Source organism: Loxodonta africana, chromosome 11 (genome assembly GCF_030014295.1).
Source record: "Loxodonta africana isolate mLoxAfr1 chromosome 11, mLoxAfr1.hap2, whole genome shotgun sequence".
Taxonomy (NCBI): Eukaryota; Metazoa; Chordata; class Mammalia; order Proboscidea; family Elephantidae; genus Loxodonta; species Loxodonta africana.
The window spans coordinates 44,901,693-44,926,418 of NC_087352.1; the positions used below are offsets into that span (position 1 = coordinate 44,901,693).

The window sequence follows — 24,726 nt, forward strand, 5'->3', positions numbered from 1 at the left end:
AGACTGTACTAACTGCAAGACAGTTCCTACTCTCAGAAGTGAACTTTTGTTTGGTGTTTTCAGAATCACATTATCCTCTTAAGCAGTTCCAAGATATCTGTTTACAGAACTTTTGTTTGTCATCAGCTTCATGCGTTTATTCATCAATGACACAATGCCATTCAGATATTGGTTAAAACCACCAACTCCCTCTTGTGTCTTGGTTACAGAACAAGAGATCATTGTGCTTCTGCTTTACACTCACAATGGCCAATAACTACTCTCCTTACAATTACACTGCTGATAACCTTTTTGCTAAAATCCCCCGTGAAAATCAGCTTGTCAGGTATGGCTCTACTCTAGTGAGTTAACTGAGGTCTCTGTAAAAAAAAACTTGTCGTAGAGGGCAAAAAAGGGCTGATGATGGTAGAAAATACACACATTGGCAGGTAATTAACCTGAATGGTGATTAGTCTGAATTAGAAGCATTTTCACTTGAATTAGAAGTATGACTCATTTTAGTCAGGCAGGACCTAAATAAGTTCTTTTAACACTGTATTTGTTATAATTTTAAAACTAACACAAAAAGCAAAATGAAGATCTTTTTCCAGTGTTGTTATCCATATCACTACATGAGCCAATATTTCACAGAGCCATCTGCCATCCTCCTAAGACAAAAATAATTTATAACAGGCCATTAGTAGAGGCCTAACTTGTCATGTGTGTAGTACAGGTTTTACAGCCACAGGTAAAAGAGCTAAAAAGTTGTTTTTGCTTACGTGAACACTTAAAAGTTGTATTTCTTTCTAGTCCACACAAGAAATTTAAAGAAAAATTCCTTCATTCATGAAGACCCAGACGGTCAAGGTTAAGAAGAACAACCCCACATCATAAGCAATTCATTATCTTCCAAATTTTACATTAATGAGGTATATATAAGACACTAGAGGGGCCCTGGTGGCCCAGTGGCTAAAGCACTCAACTGCTAATCAAAAGGTCAGTGGTTCAAATCCACCAGTCACCCCATGGAAGAAAGATGTGGCAATCTGTTCCCCTAAGATTCTAGCCTTGGAAACTGTTCTACAGGGTCGCTAGAGTCGGAATCAACTCAACAGCAGTGGGGATATAAGACACTAACTCTGCCTTCAGATGATAAACACAGCATGTCCCATAAAACCCATGGGAAAACAAAACCTCATGGGCCTAAAAAGGGAACAAGAGAATGTGTTTCAAGTGCACTTTAGGCCTGTTGCCAGGTTTCAGTACAACCTTGGGCATGCGTACATTTGCATTGTCTTAAAAAAAAAAAAAAAAGTATTTCCTTAATCCAGAACTTGGAAACTCTGGCGGTGTAGTGGTTAAGAGTTCAGCTGCTAACCAAAAGGTCGGCAGTTCGAATCCGCCAGGTGCTCCTTGGAAACCCCGTGGAGCTGCTGTACTCTGTCCTGTAGGGTCACTATGAGTCAGAATCGACTTGACAGCAACAGGTTTGATTTTTGGTTTTGGTTTAACCCAGAACTTAGATCCTCAACAAACAATGATACCAAATGGAGTCCAAAACAATTCAAGTGGATAAAAAGGCCCAGATGCCTAGATAGAGAGGTACTTGCTAAAACTTAAGGATTACACTGGAATTATTACGTGCATTCTGACTGGACCTTGACCCAGAAAATTATGGTTGTTCTTCAAACAATCCAGGATCCCAGGATTATGACAGCAGTCTACTCCTGGTCCTTTATGACTTGGCTCAAGGGCTCGAGCCTTCTGGAGATGCACATAGTGTGAGTTGGAGCCTCTCCACTTTTCCGCTACAATAGTAACCCAATGGCAATCGGTTTATAGTAACCTGGGAATACTCTGCCTCTACTAGAACACTTTTCACATTGGATCATAAACGCTGGCCTCCTTATTAGTTTCCACGAACGTGCCCTCAAATCTGTAAGTACAGGCATACCCTGTTTTATGGCACTTAGCTTTACTGTGTTTCACAGATACTGCATTTTTTACAAATTGAAGGTTTGTGGCAATCCTGCATTGAGCAAGCCTATCTGCTGGTGCCATTTTTCCAACAGTGCGCACTCACTTTTTGTCTTTGTGTCATAGTTTGGTAATTCTCTCGATATTTCAAACATTTTCATTATTATTGTATCTGTTACAGTGATCTGTGATCAGTGATCTTTGATGCTACTATTGTAATTGTTCTGGGGCGCCACGAGCCATGCCCATACAAGAAGGTGAACTTAACAGATAAATGTTGTGAGTGTTCTGACTACTCCACTGATCAGCCATTCCACCATCTCTCTTCCTCTCCTGGGGCCTCCCTATTCCCTGAAACATGACAGTATCAGAATCAGGCCAATTAATAACCCTACAATGGACTCCAAGTGTTCAAATGAAAGGAGAGTGGCATGTCTCTCACTTTAAATCAAAAGCTGGAAATGATTAAGCTTAGTGAGGACGGCATGTCAAAAGCCCAGAAAGGCAGAAAGCTAGGCCTGTCACACCAAACAGCCAAGTTGTGAATACAAAAGAAAAGTTCTTAAAGGGAATTAAAAGTGCTACTCCAGTGAACACACAAATGATAAGAGAGCCTTACCACTGATATGGAGAAAATCTGGATAGAAGATCAAACCAGATCAAACCAGCCACAATATTCCCTTAAGCCAAAGCTTAATCAAGAGCAAGGCCCTAACTCTCTTCAGTTTTATGCAGGCTGAGAGAGGTAAAGAAGGGGCAGAACAAAAGTTTGAAGCTAGCAGAGAGGCTGGTTCATGAGGTTTAAGGAAAGAAGCCATCTCTGTAACATAAAAATGAAAGGCGACGCAGTAAGTGCTAATGTAGAAGCTAAGCAAGTTATCCAGAAGATCTAGCTAAGATAATTGATGAAAGCAGCTACACTAAACAACAGATTTTCAGTGTGGAGGAAGGAGCATTATATTGAAAGAGGATGCCATCAAGGACATTGATAGCTAGAGAGGAGAAGTCAATGCCTGGCTTCAAAGCTTCAAATGACAGGCTGACTCTCTTGTTAGGGGCTAATGCAGCTGGTGACTTAAAATTGAAGTCAATGCTCATTTACCATTCCAAAAATCCTAGGGCCCTTAAGAATTACACTAAACCTACTTTACCTGTGCTCTATAAATGGAACAGCAAAGCCAAATGACAGTACAAAACAGTACATCTGTTTATAACATGGTTTACTGAATATTTTAAGCCCACTGTTGAGACCTACTGCTTAGAAAAAAAGATTCCTTTCAATGTATTACTGCTCATTGACAATGCACCCAGTAACCCAAGAGCTCTGACAGAGATGTACAAGGAGATTAATGTTGTTTTTATGTTTGCTAACACAACTCTCATTCTGTAGCCCATGGCTCAATAAGTAATTTCGACTTTGAAGTCTTATTATTTGAGAAATACATTTCACAGGGCTATCGCTGCCATAGACAGTGATTCCTCTGATGGATCCAGGCAAAGTAAATCGAAAACCTTCTGGAAAGGATTCACCATTCTAGATGCCATTAAGAACATTTGTGATTCATGGGAGGAGGTCAATATATCAACATTAACAGGAGTTTGGAAGAAGTTGACTCCAACTCTCATGGAGGACTTTGAGGATTCAAGACTTCAGTGGAGGAAGTAACTACAGATGTGGGGGAAACAGCAACAGAACCAGAAGTGGAGCCTGAAGATGTGACTAAATTGCTACAATCTCATGATAAAACTTTGGCAGATGAGGAGTTCCTTCTTATGGAGGAGCAAAGAAAGTGGTTTCTTGAGATGGAATCTACTCCTGGTGAAGATGCCGTGAACATTGTTGAAATGACAACAAAGGACTTAGAATATTACATAAACTTAGTTGATAAAGCAGTGGCAGGGTTTGAGAGGACTGACTTCAATTTTGAAAGAAGTTCTACTGTGGGTAGAATGCTATCAAACAGTATCACACGCTACAGAGAAAGCTTTCATGAAAGGAAGAGTGAATCAATGCAGCAAACTTCATTGCTGTCTTAAGAAATTCCCACAGCTACCCCAACCTTCAGCAACCACCACCTTGACCAGTCAGCAGCCATCAACACTGAAGCAAGACCCTCCACCAGCAAAAAGAATATGACATGCTGAAGGCTCAGATAATGGTTAGCATTTTTTAGCAATATTTTTTATGTAAGGTATGTACGTTGGTTTTTTAGACAGTGCTACTGCACACTTAACAGACTACAGTATAGTGTAATCATAACTTTTATACACACTGGGAAAGCAAAAAATTTGTATGACTTGCTTCATTGCGTTATTTACTTTTTTGCAGTGGTCTGGTACTGAACCCACAATATCTCCGAGGTATGCCTGTATTTCAAGGGTCCCTAGAAAATTAATCATTTTTTGAATCAAAAGCACTTTGACACAGTAGATACAGTAATTACTAGATAAATAAAAGTGTACAGTCTGCCAGTGTCACTGAGCATCAGTGCCCAACAACAGTATATCCCATCTTCCTTAATGAGCCCTAATTAACACTAATTAACATCTCTGGGAATTTACTATTGCTAAAAATAATACCACATTACATTCGTACAGCCTCTCACAGTTTACAAAGCACTTCCACATATATCATCAAATCTGAAACTCACCAAGTTCTTTAAGACAGATTTTTTTTTAATCACTTTTTCTTTCTCTCTCTCTAATAAATGAGGTTTAAGGAGGTTAAAGGACTTATTGTAGGTCTCGCATCAAGTATAGAAGTAGCCCACACTCTACTGGAGGTCTCCAGTTCCTCAGTCAGTGGTCTTTCCACCATAGGAAAGACTGGTGATAACACCACAAAGTACTAGAGCTTGGTTTGAAACCACTAATACTACTGTTTAGGCACTTTCACTCAATATCTTATTTGACCCCTCTAGCCACCTTGTGCAGCAGACAGGTATTATCTTTGTGTACAGATAAGCAAAGAAGGAAGCAGAGAGTTCTGGGGTAGCACAACCAGAACTGAAGCCCAGGTTTAAATGAGTTCAAAGTCTATGCTTCCCAAATGCTTACACAGCGGCCCCACCCCAAACTACCATTCCAGCCACTGAGAGATAACAAAGAATTCATAGAAAAGAAGCATTTTGATACTCCAAAGTAATGAGCTGCCATCCTAAATGCAATGGTGACAGGTGGCTATTGGGAAATTAGGGGGTGAAAAGAAAGGCAGTGGTAACTCAGCTAAAGATCCTTCCCTTCCTCCCTATTTTTTCTCAACAAATTTAAAATAGCTACTAAACCTACACTACCCTACCTACCTCATAAATTTTAATCCCCTGCCTACTAGTAAAAAAAAAAAATGAGAACGAGGAAGAGGAAGAGAAGAAAAGCATAAACTCTAGGGGAATGTGGCATTTTAAATCAGTGAAGAAAAAGCACATCCAATAAAAAGTGTTGGGATAATCTGTTCTTTTCTACCGGAAGTGGGTTTTTTTACTGCCCATCTTACTTAACGTATTGAGTAAAGTTTTAAGCACAGAAAATAAAACTATAAAAATACCACAAGAAAATACGAAAGAATTGTTTTTGTTTTATCTTGCGGTAGGAAATATCTTCCCAAGCATGACACAGAACCCTGAATACCTAAAGGAAAAGACTGACATAAAAATTGAAAACTTAAGATACAGTGAAATATATCATAGTCACAGGTAAAAGTTGAATGGATAAAGAAAATATTATGACTTTTAAAATAAAGCTAGTTTCTCTAAACACATTTAAAAAAAATTTATAAATCAGAAGACAAACATTCAATAGGAAAATGGGCAAGGGATATGAACAGGTCATTCATAACGAGAATCAAATATTACGTGGGAAAAAGAAGTTCAACCTAATGATCTAAGAACTGCAATTTTTTTTAAATCGAGATTTTCCTACACTCACCCTCCCCACCCCTCCCATCCATAAATACAACTACCCCCTCCAATTATAGCCTACCTCAACACTTAATGAAGAACGTGTGTCCGCGTGCATCATGGACGCATATGTGCACGTGTGTGTCAGGAAGAGAATGAGGCTACCAAATGTAGTATTTACTTCTTCCTACGCAGATGAGTTCTTTTTTACACAAAACTGAACGTCAGCTGCACCCCCCAGCCATACCCCCTCTCTAAGACAGCATCAAGAGAAATTTACTCTTCTACCCTTCAGCATCTGGAGTGAATATTCTATATGCCAGCTGCAATGTATTTTTACCCCTTTGTACTTCTGCACTTTTTAAGCTCCTTTCCTCATGTTAAAAATGACAAGTAATCTTTGGGGACTTAATTGACTCAGTAGGTTAACTTCCTTATAAGGGAAGCTGAAACTTTTGCTTAAGGTAAAGATTAAATTAAGATGGAACCTAATATAAAATGAAATCTCTTTCTTACCCCTAGAGTTCACAAACTGTCTTTTTGCTAACAGGAGCAGGATATTTCTTTTCTTCTCTTCAAGGAAAGAGTATTCAAAGCAGTGGCAGATTGAGCTCTGCTGTTTTAATTTTTTTTATATCACACAAAGGTAGAACTGTGTATATGTACCGGAATAATAAGCTACATACAATTAATTGTGAGATGACATCTTAAATAAAGGGATATAATGAATACTAAGTCTTTTTAATACAGCATAAGTCTGATGGGAATATTTTTCAAAATCTATTCTTACATTTTTCTCCTACACATTTAAAAAAGAATTGAATGATTTTCCAACATTTCCATTTTCCAATAATTTCAACTTCTAAGCACTGGACAAACTACCATTGATTTTCTAGCACTGTACTTCTTCTTAGCCAACCATCTATGTCGTAAGTTCTATCCTAAATCTCCCAAAGGATAACATCACTGATGAAATCTAACTTCCCTCTGTGTAATTAAAATATCCAGCTGTTCCTTTAGAAGCCCTCCTCCTTTACAATCTGTCAGAGTGATATGTAACCTCTCAGGAGCAGTGATTAGAATGAAAAGAAACTGGGAAAACCTTTAAGTAATAGACAAAACACTAAATGTGTGATGCACACTAAATTTGTTTTTTACCTTTCATTTTTAAATACTAAATATAAGGGGGATACAAGACAGTAAGTATACAAGTGCACAGTGTGGAAAAAAAAAAAAAACACTGGATAATGAAAAGCTGGCTCTATTCCTAAACTCTGAGGCTCAACAGACTCTGTGATCTTGGACCAAGCACTCTATAGGCTTGCTTTCCTCATCAATAAAAATGCAGATGTTGAACATAATTATCTCTACAAGACCCTAAACGCTATAATAACAGTACAAAAATTTCCTTTAAGTGTTTTTTCTCTTACTGACTCTAAGCCAAGGTAGACAGGCAATTGCTAGCTCAGTGTAAATTAAAGCCAAATAACCAGCAAATCTTGCACATTTCGATCCCTCTAGTACAGAGTTGAAGCCTGGTGGCGCAATGGTAAGAGTTCAGCTGCTAACCCAAAGGTTGGCAATTCAAATCCTCCAGCCACTCCTTGGAAACCCTGTGGGGCAGTTCTACTCTGTCCTACAGGGTCGCTATGAGTCACAATTGACTCAATAGCTACAGGTTTAATACAGAGTTGAGAGGCAGTGGTGGTTCAGTGGTAGAATTCTCGCCTTTCACCTTTCATATGGGAGACCCAGATTCCATTCCCAGTCGATGCACTTCGAGCATAGCCACCACTCGTCTGTCACTGGAGACTGGCATGTTGCTGTGATGCTGAATGGATTTCAGTGGAGTTTCCAGACTAAGATAAACTAGGAAGAAAGGCCTGGCAATCTACATCCAAAAATTCAGGCAAAGAAAATCCTATGGATCACAACAGACCAAGCTGATTGTACATGGAGCTCCCATGAGTCGGGGGCTAACTTGAGGGCAGCTAACAACAATACAGAGATGGAGTCCCCAGGTGGTGCAAACAGTTAATGAGCTCAGTTGCTAACTGAAAGATTTGAAGGTTGGAGGTTCGAACCTTATGAAAGTATCTTGCTTTGTAAGTCAAGTTAAGAAAAAGATTTTACTTACCAAAGAATGTGTTTATTTAAATTCATCTCTAGCATTCAGATTTCTACTTGAAGGAGTAACAGTGGCAGAAAATGGGTGAGTCAAACAACATTATCTAATCTGCCATTAGTCTTAAACCTCACCAAAAAGGTAGCCCCTTTTGTTGGCAGGCTGAGCCTGTCCTGTGTACACTGCATACTGGGTCCAAGCCCAATCCTCTCCCAATGACAAAAAGCGGAGGATTGGACAGTTTTAGGCCCACTGACACGTCTCACAGAACTTAAAACAACTACAGCCCTCAACCTGTCTAATGGGAGAAACAGGCTCTCTAACAGAGCCACAGAATGTTAAAAAAAAAAAAAAAAGAGGGGAGATTTCAGACTTTACTCCAACCCTACCATTTCACAGATAAGGAAATCAAAGCTCGGGGCGGGTTAAAATGAATGCCCAAAGTCACAACAAGTTTCCCAACTCTGAGACTAGTTTCTTTAAACTGCAGCGTATTTTCTCTCTTCTATCAGAGTATGCACAAATCTCTCCAAAAGTTCTGTTTTTGAAAAGAAAAAGGTTGCTTTCACCTAACCCCATCACATCAGCCAAACTCAAAAACTGTAAGATGCAGCACCCACTCAAGCACTAAACCAGCCGGAAAAGCTTTCAAAATATGTGCACTGAAACACAGGGTGACTCCTTAGGGATACTGTATTATGAAAAACAGTACTGTAAAGGTCAAAAGCTGGTTCTGTGTACAAAATTTCACTCTTTGGACCATGTGTCAGGAATAAACTGATTGTAAAATCCAGATAATTATTAAATGTACAGTAAAACCTGAGAAAGCTAGAACCTGTGTAAGGCAGAAACCTGTCAGAGAGGGAAACTCAAATATTTTCCACTAAAACGAGTGACAGAAAAGCGGTAAGGCTGCACCTTGCCAAAGGTGGAACACTTGTGAGACCCAGAAAAGCAAGGCAGGTCCCGTCAAGTTCCAGCTCTCACAGGATTCACTGTATAATGAAAATAAGTACAGATCATACTTTCTTCTGCTGTGTTGAAAAACATGCTTGGCACTAGAAAAAAACTCTGAACGTTCTAACATCTTAACTGAGGCGGGGTATATGAAAAGATTCATTCTTTAACTCTTCTTCATCAGATAGAGGAATCATTAGAAATAAATATAATTTCCCTGCTTAAAAAGAATGGGGAGGAGGGAACTAAATAAAATCAAACAATTCAAATTATTTCAAACTTCAAATTTCTAATTCAGTTTCTCACTTATTATTGAAGTAGTCCAAAACTGAATTACTTCAAATTTTATTCAGTCTTCAACTGAATGCTTTCACATAACCAGAAATAAGACTGCTTTTAACAAACTTCGTTTGGAAAAACATAAGCCCAAAATTCTGGATTGTTTGTTTTTTGCTAAAGTGTTGCCATTTATAAACTCAAAATATATACTAATAAAATATACAAATAGTTTCACCCAGTTTCCAATTAGAATTTCTAGGTTTTTAAACTCAGAGGCCACTGGACTTAGTACACCGCAACAAGATACTTTATTCTACAATTAAATACATTTTACAATGTATTGAAACAATCTCAAGTGTAAAAATACAACAGGGAAAACAACTCAGCATTAATGTGGCATTGCGGGAAGGCTACACTTTTTTTCCGTGAGCATACTGAAAGGTATACCAGGGCAACGTACGGTAACAACATAACCATTCCACTTCTATAATCAAAGTGTAAAAATATCTCATTGATTCAGTAACTGTTACTATGCTTGATTCCAGAGTACAATATCCCACAATTTGAAAGAGCTGCAATCCCACAGCTAACCAAATATCCTAATATTCTTTAACCAAAGTATCATTAAAGTTTACTCTTTCCGCATCTCTAGGTTTCAATTTATCAACATTTTCTGAAGCCTTGATTTGAAGGTCCATACAAACCTAAACACAATCAGCCGCAGAGCCTTAGGTTACAAATACCTAATAAGTTTAAAGAATCCACATGGTCATTTTTGTTTTGTTTTAATTACACTATCTTTAGAAAACCAAATATAAGAAAGGGTTTGCCCTAGAAGCGCAGTGACATCAGGCCAGGTTCAAAACCCCTCATTACCAGTACTACACCAGATGCACGTGATTAAAGGGCTGGAGTGAGTTTTAGAAGGTGGGATTAAAAAAAAGGCTTCATTTTCCAGACCGTTTTAGACATTTTGATAACATCTCTTTTTCTTTTTCAAAATGCCAGGCGTCTCTAAATGAATAGCTTTTCTATTCAGTAGCTTCAGGATCTCTCAATTTTCACAGTACAACAATTAAACCTTTCTCCTGTCCAGAGACTGAACTGGTTCAACCGTGGCACATAACAAAATCATTAAATCTAAGATGCCTCATTTGACAGATGTCTCATTAAATTCATCTCAAAGTCTTGGTACTAGATGCCTTTCGGAAGAAAAAAAGAAGGAAAAGTGGGGAAAAACACACATACACACCTGTTAACTCTAAGAAAACCTTGGGAGAGAACTGCTCTCTCAAAATCCACATAGAGCTCACTCATGTGAAATAGAAGGCATTAGTAGTATGTGGCACACCTAAAATCTGCCATGGGAGAAATGCCTCCATGTGTATGTGTGTTTAACACACCCGTGGGGACCCAAACAAGAGGGAAAGCTGAAGAGTCAAGACACACACCACCACATGCTTAACAAAATTCCACAAATTCAATCCAACAAGTGCTTAAACTAAAATGCCAAGTATTTTACTAGGCTCGGATCATATACAATGCCAATGAATACTATGCTATCAATAAATCAAACACTAAATTCAGAATTCTAAAAAGGAGAACGAGAAACAACCAAAACACCTTCCACTTTAAAAATCTGGTAACTGATTGTTTGAGGTGGTTATTTAACAATCTCATAGCAACAAAACAATACAGTTTTCAACCTGAAATGTTACACAAACTTATTTACACCTACGCCCTCTCCCTAAAATAATGTCAGTAAGCAGGGGTACAAAAGACACAATTTCAGGAATAACTGAAATTCAGGGAGAATAATTTACTCTCTATTTTTATATAACATATGAATTATAAAAATTGTACAATGGCATGTAACATTAATAAAGCACTATCACTGAGGTATAAATATACTTGAAAAGAAAAGGTTTAAGCGAGTAAGACCTTTCATGAGGAGTATTTTCAGTTCAAAAGTATGAGTCGGTATCGACTCGACAGCACTGGATTTTACCATACAAGTAAGGCCATTTTTTAAAAAGAACTGAATTGTCACACCTCCACACTCGAAGTTATGCACTTGTCAGATAGTGTTAATTCTCTACTGCCTAATCAAGATTTACAGTTTAACAAATGAGGCATGCTTGAAAAAGAGAATAAAGACTCATTAGGCAAACTTTATTTCGTATTGGCATATATGCAAGTATTACTATTTGCAACCAGAATATTCAGGGCACTTCAGTACACCTTCTGTAATGTCTCCTTATATCTACCAACCTTGGTTCTTTGCAGTTTTAAAGGCAGCATGATAAAAATAGAACCACCCACATTTCACAAGAAATACCACTTTGGACTACAGGATAATACCACCTCATTACCAACAAAAATAGCATATTTTCTGAATGCTTTTAACCAAGTAAAAGATTCAAGTGTAAATGAAATTCAGCTTCGATTCATGGAAAGTGATATGAATTGCAAAATAGAATATCCAAGCTCTCTGTTCTCAGCTCTGCCAAGGGCTGAAAAACCAGAAGTAAGAGACAAGCCTCTGTGCATCAGTTTCTCCATCTGAAAAGAAGACTGACGCTGACTCCTCCCTAGTAATGTTTCTGAAAGCACAAATGAGATAATTTACACAAAAGCCCTTTAAGATTTTTGAACACAATAAAACCCAAGATATGACAGATGTTACTAAACCACGGTTATGAAGGAAAATAGGGCATGCAGTTTATATCAAAAACCACAAAGACAATGTATAAAATATAAAAGAAAAAATAATTAAAACCCTTTGTTCTTAAAATTAAGAAGGCTATTCAAGCACACACTGGTGTCACATGTTCATAACACGTTACTCAACACTGCTGTAATTATAGTAATAAGAACCTGCTCGTCAATACTACAGCTTAATGTTGAACGACCCCTTCTTGGTTTCAACACACGAAACCATGCAAGCTTTGATCATTCCCAAAACAGAAGACGCATGAGAGGGGTGAAGAGATTGTTCTCCGACCAATCCAAGAAGTCACACATAAAAATACCTTGTCCAAGATTCCCTAGGTACAATTGATGTGTTTGCTCTCCAATTCTGCCAACATCCTTTCTCATGAAAACTTGAACTAAAATAGTGAGAACACTAGATCTAAAAATAGAAAAAAGTCAAAAACTGAAAAAATATAGCAGTTTAATACTACCCTTCATGAATGCCTCAGACTCCTCAGGGAGTACAAAACACCAAGCCAAACCAAACCCAGTACAAAACACAAGCTCATTAATGTTTAGGAGTCCATAACTTATGGGAGGCAACCTAAACTCTTGAATTATTTTTTAACCTAAAATTTTTAATTACTCTTCCAGGTAAAAATTTTAAAAGGAAATTAGATGTTAACATATTTTTTAAAAATTTAAATTTTTCCATATTTTAAATCAGCTAAGAAAATGATTATTTGACAGGTGCAATAAGTTTCCTAACTAAGTCTTCATCAACGTCTCTGTAATTAGACAGCACCTTTTATCCAATGCCTGCCTTTAAGTTCACTAGAAACTTTCATTTTACATTACCCAAATAAATATTTAAATATTCAAAGCAGCCACAAATGTCTTTTAAAGCCTTTAAGGAATAACTTGAGTCAGGTTACAAATACTAAAATTTAATTGAAGGATTACCCTCAAGAGAACAAAAGTTATGTGCTGGACAACAGCTTCCCCCACCCCCCTCAAAAAAAAAGGAGCTGACTAGATAAATTAGACAGACGGCAGATAACGAGCTCAACTTAAATACTGGAAAATATTCAAAAGGTTTCAAACGCAACTAGTCCATCGTTAACTCCAACTACACGTAACAACAATATATGCAGCAGTGAATTTAAGAAGTTATATACATAATCATGAAAGCAAATGAGATACAGAATTTTGTAACACTCTCTTAAAGACTGTCATCTAAAACAAATATTAATTACCCCCTTCCTAAGGAAAATTACTACCAAAATGTAACATTCTCCTGTTGGGGTGTGGGACATTCCATTGGAGCACAGGCATCATTTCTAGGAATCTTCTCCAGCCTAGTGCAAACGTTCATATGTGTGTAGACCTGACAGTGTTCTCACAAGGCCTTTCTGTTCTTCAACAATGAAAATTCCTTTTAAAATTTCCAGTAGACTCACCATATGCTAAGTTAACTTTATAAATTTAGGCTTAAAGTAAGCTCAACTTTGTATTAAAAGCAAGAGGGACCATTAGACATCTTTATAACCATCAGCCACCCTCCCTCTACGACACTAGTACACTGGGGCTTCATATTTAAGGACAGGCTGGACCCAGTGTGTGACATCCCCATCTTATTAGTTATTTTTACTAGTGCATACACAGAGACACACACATATATGTTTATACTGTGAGACAGAAAAGAGCAAACAGGTTCAGAATGAGGTAACAATAATTGCTTTCCATAAACAGCAAAACAAAAAGATTAAAATGACCACATCAGAAATTTAAGATTTAGCACAAAGAGCCCCTATCATTCTTAAATTGAGAGAAGTTCAAAAAAAAAAGTCAACTGCATATCATCCATTTAGAATATTTCAGAAACTCTGAAAGAGACAAGGGGAGTCAAAGGTTTAAATTTCATGAGTGTAACACCCAAAACCTTTCCCATGGACGTTTTATTTATCAGGATCAACAAACATGTCCAATCAGGAGCAAAACTTTTAGAGCTCTTTCCACATAAAACACGTCCAAATATTGTTTATTTAATATATCCCCTACTTTATTCATATTTCCTTCAATTTAAGAGTTTGGTCATCAGGGTGTTTCTCATTCTCCTGTTAACAAAATAAACATGCTCCTTCCAAGTGTGATTACAATGAAATGCTTTTGTAAAAGTAACGTTTTACAAATTACATGAGCTACATATAACTGTTGCTCCTATATGAAAAATCACCCATTTTCTGGGTCATAAACTTTAAAAGGCATGCCATCCAGCTGAGATATGAGATTCACATAGTGCAAATGCTATTATATTATGATTTGATTTTCTTCATAAGGCAGAAATCCACTGAAGAATTTCAGAACAACTTCAATGAAACTTAAATGAACATTTCACCAGGAATGCTACAAGTCTTGCATATTTCAGCGTGGGAGTAAAGGTCTAGTCATTCCAACTGACTAAACTGGTACAAGGGCACAAGTGGGACCAAAAAAACATACTAAATTTGAAAGAATGGCTACAGCCTAATGGAGTTACAAAGGTGATCATTTTCTCACCATCACCTACACCCCAGAATAAGTAAGGGTGGAGATTTAACCCTCCTCTTTCAATTTTGCTGTGCTAACTTATTTTACATGAAAAATCCTTCTCACTAAGAGCACCGTTCTTCAATCCAAAGAAAGGAAAGGGTCCAAACAACTTACAAAGCTCAAATATAACAACTAGGACCCACAGCTCCCTAATTTAGTGCCACTCAAGTCTTTAGCCCAAAGAGAAACTTTACACTGGCTACCCATAATCAAGAATTTTATCTGAGACTACAAAAACAATGGGGAGGATTTTAGGTCACATTCTTATCTGGAACCCTACTGCAAGCCATAAGGGGCCCTGCAATGGTTAAATGGCGCAATGGTTAAAATGTTTGGCTGCTAACAGAAAGGTCAGTGGTTCGAACCCACCAGCCACTCCCTCAGAGAAAGATGTGGCAGTTGGCTTCCATAAAGATTACACCCTTGGAAACCTTATGGAACAGTTCCACTCTGTCCTATAGGGTTGGTATGAGTTGGAATGGGTTTGGTTTTGAGTTTATTGCAACTCATATAGCAATGGTCAGTTCCGACGACAAAGCCTTGTAAAAAGAATGAGAAACACATAAAATCATTGTCGATGCAAGAATAAAATCTGCAATGGAAACTGAAAAACAAGCAAATACGTAATGGAGTTTAGAAGTATTACCAAAAAGGACCCTATTGGCTAGGTTTCTAATAAGGACTCGGGTGGGCAAACAAGCAGGGCAAAGAGCAGAACAAGTGCATCAGTTGACAAGGAAAAGCTGACGGTGCTGGATCCCTAGAGCGACAATACTAAACTGCCAACACGCAGGCCTAAGGAGGGTGTTCTGGAGTATTTCTGCTGCTTCTGTCAGTATTTATGTGCACATGATGGTTTCCCTGAAATCCCAAACTGTCTCAACCTCAACATGCCCACGAGGAGAGGCCTCAAGAAAGCACCTTTACTATTCAATGCTCTGTTGTCTATTTCAGGGGTATCCGCTTCCTGTACTTCCTGGTGACCTGCCACCTGCTCCACGTACTTTCCAACCTAGGAGCCCTCGAGGTTGACTCAAACTCACGGATTTAAAAATGGCTCAACTTACTGTCACAAAGATTGTACTTGAAAGCTGTAGAAAAGTGACAACAAAGACTCAGCAGGACCTGTGTCCCCTTGGTTTGGGCAAAAAACGGCACATTTGGATCGTTTTTCGGTACGTAGCAGTGTTTACACCACACACGCCCCAGAGCAGGCGATCCCTTACCTGCATAGAAGCGGATAAGGCAGCCGATCTCCGAGTCCATGCCTTCCTCCTGCACCCTCCACAACTCCCCGAATCCCAGCTGGAAGAGGTAGTCATTTTGGATCTGCAGTGGCTTCTCGTCCGCCTCCAGCCGCCGGGTGGTCTCTCCGTGAAGCTGCACGTACAGGGTGGGCGGCGGGGTCGCCTTCTCCGCGGCCTCCTTTTCCTCCCGAGCCCGGTCGCCGCCTCTCGCGGCCCCGGGCTGCGGCGGCGGCGGGGAGGCCGTCGGGGACCGCGGCAGGGCGCGGCGCTCCGGCCCAGGCTGCGGGGAGCGGCGGCGGGGCGGGCCCGGGTCGGCCTCGAGCTCCTCGGACGACGACGAGGAACCGCCGCCGCCGCCGCCGCCGGAGGGGTCCAGGCGATCAGCCACGCTCTCAGCGCTGGGGCTCAGGCTGAAGCTCTCCGCGTCGGAGGCCGCGCGCGCGACCGCGCCGTCCACGGCGCCCCCCGAGGGCAGCGGTAGGCGGGCGGGGGGCGTGCACGGCGGCTCGGTCCCCCTGCCCAGCACCTTCAGCACGCCGCCGCCGCCCTTGTGGCCCGGCTGGAGCAGGCGGGCGGCCACCTCGGCGGCCGTGGTGTCCAGCGTGCAGAGCACCGGGCGCAGGCCGGCGGCGGCCAGGTGGCGGTCGGAGACATGCACGCAACCCCGCCGCAGCTGCTGCCTCACCCAGTCGCGGTCCGACGGCTGCAGCTGGAGCGCCTGCCGGTGCCTGAGGAGCAGCGTCTTCCTGTCCAGGCTGCGGGTGCACAGCGACGCCGCGGCCGAGCAGGAGGCAGCCAGGCCGGCGGCGCCCGGCGAGCGCGAGACTGCCGCGGCCGACGACGACGAGGCGGCGGCGGCGGCCGCGGACAGATTCCTCTTGAGCCGCCCTCTCCTCAGCAGCAGGGAGTTGGCGCCGCTGGCCCCGGGCGCAAGGGGAGCCCCGCCGGCGGGGGCCTGGGGCGCCGCGCGCCGCCGCCTGCGCCCGGTGCAGCTCGCCCTGCCCGGCTGCGCATCTGTGGGAGCCTCCGCCCGCGCCCCTCTGCCGTGCCCCCCGCTCGAGGTCAGCGCGGGCTCCGGGCTCCGGCCGCCCCCGGCCGCCGCCACCAGAGCCGCCGCCGCCGCCGCTGCGGCCGCTGAAGCCGGAGCTCGGTCCTCCCGGCCGGGCTCGGGGAGGCGCTGCGCCGCGGCCGCGGTCTCCATTGCGATGGGGCTCGGCGTTTCCCCCCCAGCTCCGGAGGCGGCGGGCCGAGGGGGAGGCGGCGAGGCGAAGGCGGGAGCCGGCGGCGGCGCGGGGAGCAGCGCGAAGCCAATGGCGTTCGGCGCGGCCGTTCCGTGGGATTATGTGGCGACTCGGAGCATTCCGCCGGTGTCTCGGCGTTCCATCCCGCTCGCCCGCCAGCCGCCGCCGCCACACGCCCTCCCCGCCCCGGCCGCCGGCTCGGGGTGCAGGCCCCGCCTCCGCTCCGCCTCGCCCGGGCTAGCCAGCCGCGAAGCCTGGCTCATTGAATATGAATCACGCGCCGCGAGAGGGCCAGGGGCTCCCCCACTGGCCTTATGAATATGCATCGCCGACATTACGGCCTCCCGGGGAGAGCCAGGGTTGGCAGGGGCGGGGCTTCAAGGTAAACAAATGTGACGCGTGCGTACGGATGCGGAGTCCGGTAGTTTCCCGGGGCTTCCAGACCCGGCCTGGTCGGCCACAGCCTCTGAGAGGGAGAGGGAGACAAGAGTGGCGCGCGATGTTATTTGGGAGTTGTAGTTCTAACCTGGGTACGGGCCTACCTAAGGGTGACAAGATGAACTACAAGCCCCAGCAATCCTTAGGTCCCGCCGCCCCTGGCCGCCCGACACTGGACAGTGGGTATTGTGCCCTCTGCTGTTGAGCTCTGTGGGGGAACGTTGATCGTGGCCGTTGTTTAACCTGTATACCTTTTCAGCACAACTCCGCTCGCCAGGTGATTGTTATTTTCCCTGCGAATTGAAAGTGAGGGCTTTGAGGGACTCTCAGCTGTCGGAGGAAACCCTGGTGGTGTAGTGGTTAAGAACTACGGTTGCTAACCATAAGGGCGGTAGTTCAAATCTACCAGGAGCTCCTGGGAAACTCTATGGGGCGTTGACGTGGAGTGGATTCCGACTCGCAGCAGCCCTACAGGACAGAGTAGAACTGCCCCATAGAGTTTCCAAGGAGCACCTGGTAGATTCGAGCATAACTTGTAGCACCACAAAATAACTAACTGCCCATCAAAGTGGACCAGCCTCGCTTTGTCCCTCTTTTTCAAGGCCAGGGAATAGAGTGTTTGAAAAGCCTAACTTGGACAATTGTTGAATGTACTTAGTGAAAATCGCGCAAACCCGACTCCATCTTACTCCACTCCTATATCTGACAAGAAAAAAAGACTAGTTTCGTTTTCTCCCACTGATCTTGAAGTTTGAAGTTAGCTCAGTGACACAGAAAGCAATGGAAAGAGGAAGATACTAGATAGGCTGTTTCCATATTTTCTCTTACATCTTCTCTGTTCTGTTTTGTTTTATTTTTTCCTTTAGACACTGAGGAAAAAAAATTTTTGTACTACTACAATATTTAGTTGTGGTCTGAAAAGTTGTGTTGTCTTAGTTTAAACAACTGTAAATTGGACTAAGACAGTTTACTACTTAAAGGAATTTAGTAAATCTTTTAAATTGAATTACCGTTTCCCTAGGTTGTTTTATAAATCTGGATTTTCACACGTGAGTCTTTTAAATAGTTTTCAACTGTGTATTATCCCACGTATTAACTTCAATAAAGTTACTAAACTTGAGAGGAAGAAAGAAAGAATCAACTGGAACTTGAAGTTGAAATCACATAAATTGATGGGGGCAAAGAAAGCTGTATTTAGGTTATCCACAGAGTTTCACTGAAGTGGAATAAAGAAAGCTACCAGGACAAAAAATAAATATTTCCCTGAATGACTCTTGACATTCCTATATTTTTCTTTTAAAATCTTATGCCTTGGCCTCACAAAACTAATTTTTATTCCATTTAAATCCAATCAACAGCACAGTGTTCCATGTAAAAATTAAGGAGAATGCAAATTCCCGTGAGGGAGAACATATTCAAGTGAATTACTTTAACAAATAATTATAAGCATATATATGAGTTACAGCAGTTGAATAAGTCATACTGTCCCTACCATCATAAAGCTTATAAATTAGAAATAAAGACATTCCACCAGTGAGACGGGTGTGGGGAAGGGGCAAATACAAGGTATTGTGAAAATAGGCGTAACACAAGGAAACTAACCTAATCAAGGAAGTCAGAGGATAGAGAGCTAACTTTGGGTGAAATTTGCTAGAGTGAATGAAACTGAGTAATTGCTGAAGGGTCGGTCTCCTAAAGAAGGAAAAGAGGCAGAGAAAGAGGTAATGATATGAAGATCAATTTCAGCTACACTTACCTAGACTTTGCCTTGAGTAATCCCTAGCACAAAGTATTCTAGAAATGGAAAGAACAGTATTTTAACTTAGCTAGCCTTTAAAAAGATTAAAAACCAAAGCATGTATTAATTTTCAGTACTAAAGCACTGAATCTTTGTATTCATTAGTCCTTGAGTTGATTTCCTACAAACCTCTTAAGTTTTACTATATTAAGAAATAAATATTAACTCCCATATATCACCTTTCTAGAGTTATACTTCTATAGCTAATGTAACAAGCTCAGAGAAAGTTTCTTCTAGTCATAAATTCAGTTGCCAATGGCTCAATGTCCATTAACATCCTCTCTAAGAAATTACAGTACTGTACTTATTCTAGCTCTGGTTCCTGTCATTTAGTTTTACACAGTCAACACAACTATCTTCTTATCCTCTAAGAATTTTATTTATTGTTTGAAGGTATTTGTAGCCAAAACACCTTCTCCAAAGGGGGAGGTTGGAGCATTGCTCAGAGAACTTAGCATCAAAAGTATTGGAGAGGGGAGGGCTTGGAGGAGTCAGCATATACTCTAGAAGTAAAGATTTGATATGAGAAATTATTAAATTGGGGGAGGGGGATAAAAAGGAAATATTGTTCAAGTATCTCAGCATGAAGAAAAAGGAAATACATTACCCCACTCAAAAAAAAAAATGGTTATGGTGGGGCAAAGAAGATTGTAGAATGCAATTTTGCTAGGTTTCATGCATGGAGTTCATAATCTGAAAGATCCCAGATTCCGTTGTACCCAGGATAAGAAAAAGCAGAGTTGAGGGGAATGAAGAAGGGCAAGGGTCCACAATGTGATCCCTCCCTGTTTCATCCCCAAACCTTCAATGAAGTTACTATACTGGAAGATAAGGGTAAACAGGAAGGGCAAATCTGCTGCAAAAGCAAAGATGTCACATTGAGGACTAAGGTGTGCCTGACCCAAGCCATGGTATCTTCAGTCACCTCATATCTTGTGAAAGCTAAACAATGAATAAGGAAGACTGAAGAAGAATTGATACATTTGGATTATGGTATTAGCAAAGAATATTGAATATATCATGGACTGCCAGAAGATCCAACAAACCTGTCTTGGAAGAAATACAGCCAGAATGCTCCTTAGATGCAGGAATGGCGAGACTTCGTCTTGTGTACTTTGGACATGTTATCAAGAGGAACCAGTCCCTGGAGAAGGACATCATGCTTGGTAAAGCAGAGGGTCAACGAAAAAGAGTAAGACCCTCAGTGAGATGGATTGACGCAGTGGCTGCAACAGTGGGCTCAAACATAGCAATGATTGTGAGGATGGTGCAGGACTCAGCAGTGTTTCATTTTGTCATTCATAGGGTACAGCATAAGTCAGAACCGACTCTATGGCATTCGACAAAAGCAAAGAGAAGACAACTTTTAACACCAGATTAACTGAAACCTTGTAGCTGAAATAGCAGAAATTGATAAGGGCAATGAAGCTGTTCTTAGAGCTTGCTGGTATCGTGGCACATCATCCAGACCATCTGTGCAAGCCTACACTACACGACTTCTCTGAATAAGAAAGAATCAGCAAGGACAAACGTCTTCCAGACACCCATGGAATAGCAGCTTCTCCTCCTTAAAACAGAGTGGGGACTATGCCAGTATTCTGAAACCATGTAAGTCATGATTATCCCCTTTAAAGTGTTTCAAATGTACACTGTAATACCACGTTTCTGACTAGCCACCCTTTTCAAAGAATCACGTCTTAAGATGCTATAAAGATCATCTTGAAAAGAAACAGCAGATATAAAAGTTGCAAACCCCAATGCCAACTTGTTAAAATATTTTCACTGCTAAGTTTAGAAAAAAAACATCATTTTCAATTTACTGCCACAGTTTACTTTATCCTGTGTGATTTATAATTGGCTTGCTGTATTCCGCGTCTAAGTTAATCCTGTTTGTATCCTTAGATCTAAGATAAAAGTAAACCATCTTTGGAATTTTTTTTTTTCCTGAGATAAGCGGTTTGAGTTTTAATGGGAACATGAATTGATGGCTGGATGGTTTCACTCTAAATTGTTAAGGGCTCAGCTGTGTCCAGAAATAAACTTAGAAAGATGCAATATACGATGTAAAACATTTAGTTAGTACATTATGAACAAGGGATCTAATTATAGTTTCACATTTTTATGTCCCTTGAGCTACTAGTGGTTTACCATGCCTAAATTGCTCACTATTTACTCATTCCATTTTACTGTGAGGGACCCATTTAGCAAATTACTGCTCTAGTGCCCGAGATGGGCCCCAGGTGGCCAAACTGAATTAATCTGTTCTCTGCTCACTGGCAGGATAAAGTGCAAATTTATAATCTGCACTTTATCAGAGTTTAGCTTGCCACTGTCATCTTCCACTGGTGTTGAGTCAATTCTGACTTGATAGCTTTTCAGATTTTAGGGCACCCTTTTTTGTTTTAATTCCACAATTCTTTGCCTTTTTCTTATTTCTCACATCCTGCCTTCCAGGAGTAAATAGATGTTCTGTAAGTCACAATAATGACATTTTAGACCAAGCAATAGAGGCCATGTAGTCCACCCCCTTCCCATTACAATATAGGTTACCAGGGACAGTCATACAAGTATGTGCAGGCTTCATTCACCAGCAGTAAACAATACCAAAAAAAAAACCAAACCCAGTGCCGTCAAGTCGAATCCGACTCATAGCAACCCTATAGGACAGAGTAGAACTGCCCCATAGGGTTTCCAAGGAGTGCCTGGTGGATTTGAACTGCTGACCCTTTGGTTAGCAGCTGTAGCACTTAACCACTATACCACTAGCGTTTCCGCAGTAAACAATACAGACAAAAAAATACCTGTACTAATGAAGCTTTATATAGGCAGGGTCTTTTTTTTTTTTTTAATATTCAGTTAAAATCAGCGTACTTCCTTCTTTTGTATAGATGGTTTTGCTTTGTAGAAATGGGGGATAAATCTAGATATAAACCTACAGCCATTGAGTAGATTCCAACTCATAGCAACCCTATAGTGACCATATAGGACAGAGTAGAACTGCCCCCATAGGATTTCCAAAGCTATAAATCTTTACGGATGCAGACTGCCACATTTTTCTCCCACGGAGCAGCTGGTGGGTTCGAACCACGACCTTTCAGTTAGCAGCTGAGTGCTTAAACACTTTGCCACCAGGGCTCCCTGAATCTAGACATACAATTATACATTAAAAAACCTAAAAAAGTAGGATGTAAAAATTTCTTCCAAAGTATCCTTTCCCTTATAAATAAACTCATACAATTGTTCTAATGACTATGTTACATAGTGGGCAGCTATAACAATACATTTAAAATGTATAAATTTTTAAAATTAATTTTAGAAGCACATTTTGGGTGGGTTCTACCTGTTCCGAGTTTCCATCCAGATTCTTATCTAACTGCTGGTCAGGAGTGAACTTTGTGGTTCAAGTAGACACATGAGACTATGTGGGCAACTCCTGTCTGGTGGCGAGATGAGGAGGAAGAGGGGGACAGGAACTGGTTGAATGGACATGAGGAATACAGGGTGGAGAGGATGAATGTGCTGTCTCATTAAGGGGAGAGCAGCTGGGAGTGCATGGTGGGGTATGTATGGCTTTTTGTGCGAGAGACTAATTTGATTTGTAAACTTTCACCTAAAGTACAATAAAAAAAAAAAAAATCCTTATCTAACCATAATTCTTTCTACATTATTCCAAAGCATTTCCTCTGATTCTTCCATGGGTAAAAATAGAAAAATACACTATAACCCGTTAAAACCCATTGCTGTCGAGTAGATTCTGACTCATAGTGACCCTATAGGACAGAGTAGAACTGCCCCATGGTTTCCAAGGAGTGCGTGGTGGATTCGAACTGCCGACCTTTTGGTTAGCTGTAGCTCTTAACCACTATGCCCCAGGGTTTCCAGGAGACACTGTAAATCCCCCCAAATCTTGCCCTTTTCCCCCTCTACCACCCAGTGGGCTGGAATCCTAGGCAAGGCCGTACTCCTTCTGAAGACTGTAGGGGAAATTCTTTCTTGCCTCTCCCTAGCTTCTGGTGTTTGCCAGCAACCCTTGGTGTTCCTTGGCATGTAGATGCATCACCTCATTTTCTGCCTCTGTCATCACATGGCCTTCTCCCTGGTTTCTCTGTGTCCAGATTTCCCCTCTTCTTAAAAGGTCACCATTCACTGGATTAGGGGCCACTGGTAGCACAGTGGTTAAAGCAATCAACTCCTAACCAAAAGTTTCGAAACCACCAGTGTCTCCATGGGAGAAAGGTATGACAGTCTGCTTCCGGCGAGATTACAGCCTTGGAAATCCTTTGGGGTCGCTATGAGTTGGAATCAGTTCGACTGCAGTGGGCTTGGTTTTTGGTTTTCTGTCCAATATGACTTCATTTTAACTTATATCTGCAAAGACCCTATCTCCAAAGAAGGTCATATTCTGAGGTTCTGGGTAGATATTCTAGGGGGACACTATTCAACCCAATACGCTAGGTGTTTTGTGACACCCGATGTGACAGGAAGGACAGCGGTGGTTCGTTGGTGGAATTCTTGCCTTTCATGCAAGACCTAGGCTCTGTTCTCAGACAACACACCTCATGCTCAGCCTTCATCTTTCTTGTCAGTGGTGATTTGAGCGTTGCTATGATGCTGATGCTGAGCAGGTTTCAGCAGAGTGTCTGGACTAGATGGGCTGGGAAAAAGGTCTGGAGATCTACTTCCAAAAATCAGCAAATGAAAACCTTGTGGATCACAACAGTCTGATCCGCACTGATCAAGAGGATGGTGCAGGACCAGGCAGCTTATTATTTCATTGTGCATGGGGTTACCATAAGCCAAAGGCAGACAACAACAACAAATGTAAAAAAAAAAAAAAACAAGAGTAGCAATCTGAAATTGAGAGCACTGTTTATCGAACTTTTATGCTTCAAAGACTAGGAAACAATTCAAAAAAAATCAGTGACGGAACTAGGGTTACTAACATTTTACTCATTCGTTCAAATATTTATTGAGTCTCTGTTACATGCCAGGCACCCATCTGTCAGTTTGCGATAAAATGGTGGCTTGCATATTGCTGTGATGCTAGAAGCTATGCCACTGCTATTTCAAACACCAGCTGAGTCACTCACGGTGAACAAGTTTCAGTGGAGCTTCCAGACCCAGACAGACTAAGAAGGAAGGCATGGTGGTCTACTTCCAAATATTAGCCAGTGAAAACCTTACGGTTCACAACAGAAACATTTTCCAACTTGTTTGCTTTAGACACATCAGGAGGGATGAATTGCTTTAGCAGGACATCATGTTTGGCAGAGGGCCAGTGAAGGAGACCCTCGGTGAGATGGATTGGCATAGTAGCCACAAAGATGGACGCAAACATGCCGGAGATCATGAGGATGATACAGGACTAGACAATGTTTTATTTTGTTGTCTCTAAGGTTGCCATGAGTCAGAGGGGACTTGACAGCATCTACCTGTCTATCTACCAGCCTGTCTGTCTCTTTGGCTGGCTGGCTGTCTATCCTAGGAACTGATCATGACGATG

At 41.5% G+C, this 24,726-nt stretch overlaps 2 protein-coding genes across 6 annotated transcripts in view; both read right to left on the reverse strand.

The window, feature by feature from the left end:
* The window catches only part of PHLPP1 (PH domain and leucine rich repeat protein phosphatase 1), a 233,917-nt gene that overhangs the window by 197,967 nt on the left and 11,224 nt on the right, over positions 1-24,726 (reverse strand). Inside the window, exon 1 of one of the 5 annotated variants that reach the window (XM_064294426.1) lies at positions 15,726-15,996. The exons of 2 other annotated variants lie outside the window; for them this stretch is intronic. In XM_064294426.1, coding sequence (XP_064150496.1) covers positions 15,726-15,765 — 40 coding nt within the window. In that variant the 5' untranslated portion in view covers positions 15,766-15,996. Of the gene's footprint in view, positions 1-15,725; positions 15,997-24,726 lie in introns of those variants that run through there. 2 more of the 5 variants (XM_064294421.1, XM_064294423.1) reach the window with 2 other exon arrangements.
* LOC135232726 (PH domain leucine-rich repeat-containing protein phosphatase 1-like) lies at positions 16,108-17,148 on the reverse strand (the record flags this gene model as incomplete). The annotated part of the gene is made up of 1 exon (XM_064293468.1): positions 16,108-17,148. A coding segment is annotated over exon 1 (840 nt), but the record flags the coding sequence as incomplete, so codon positions are not given.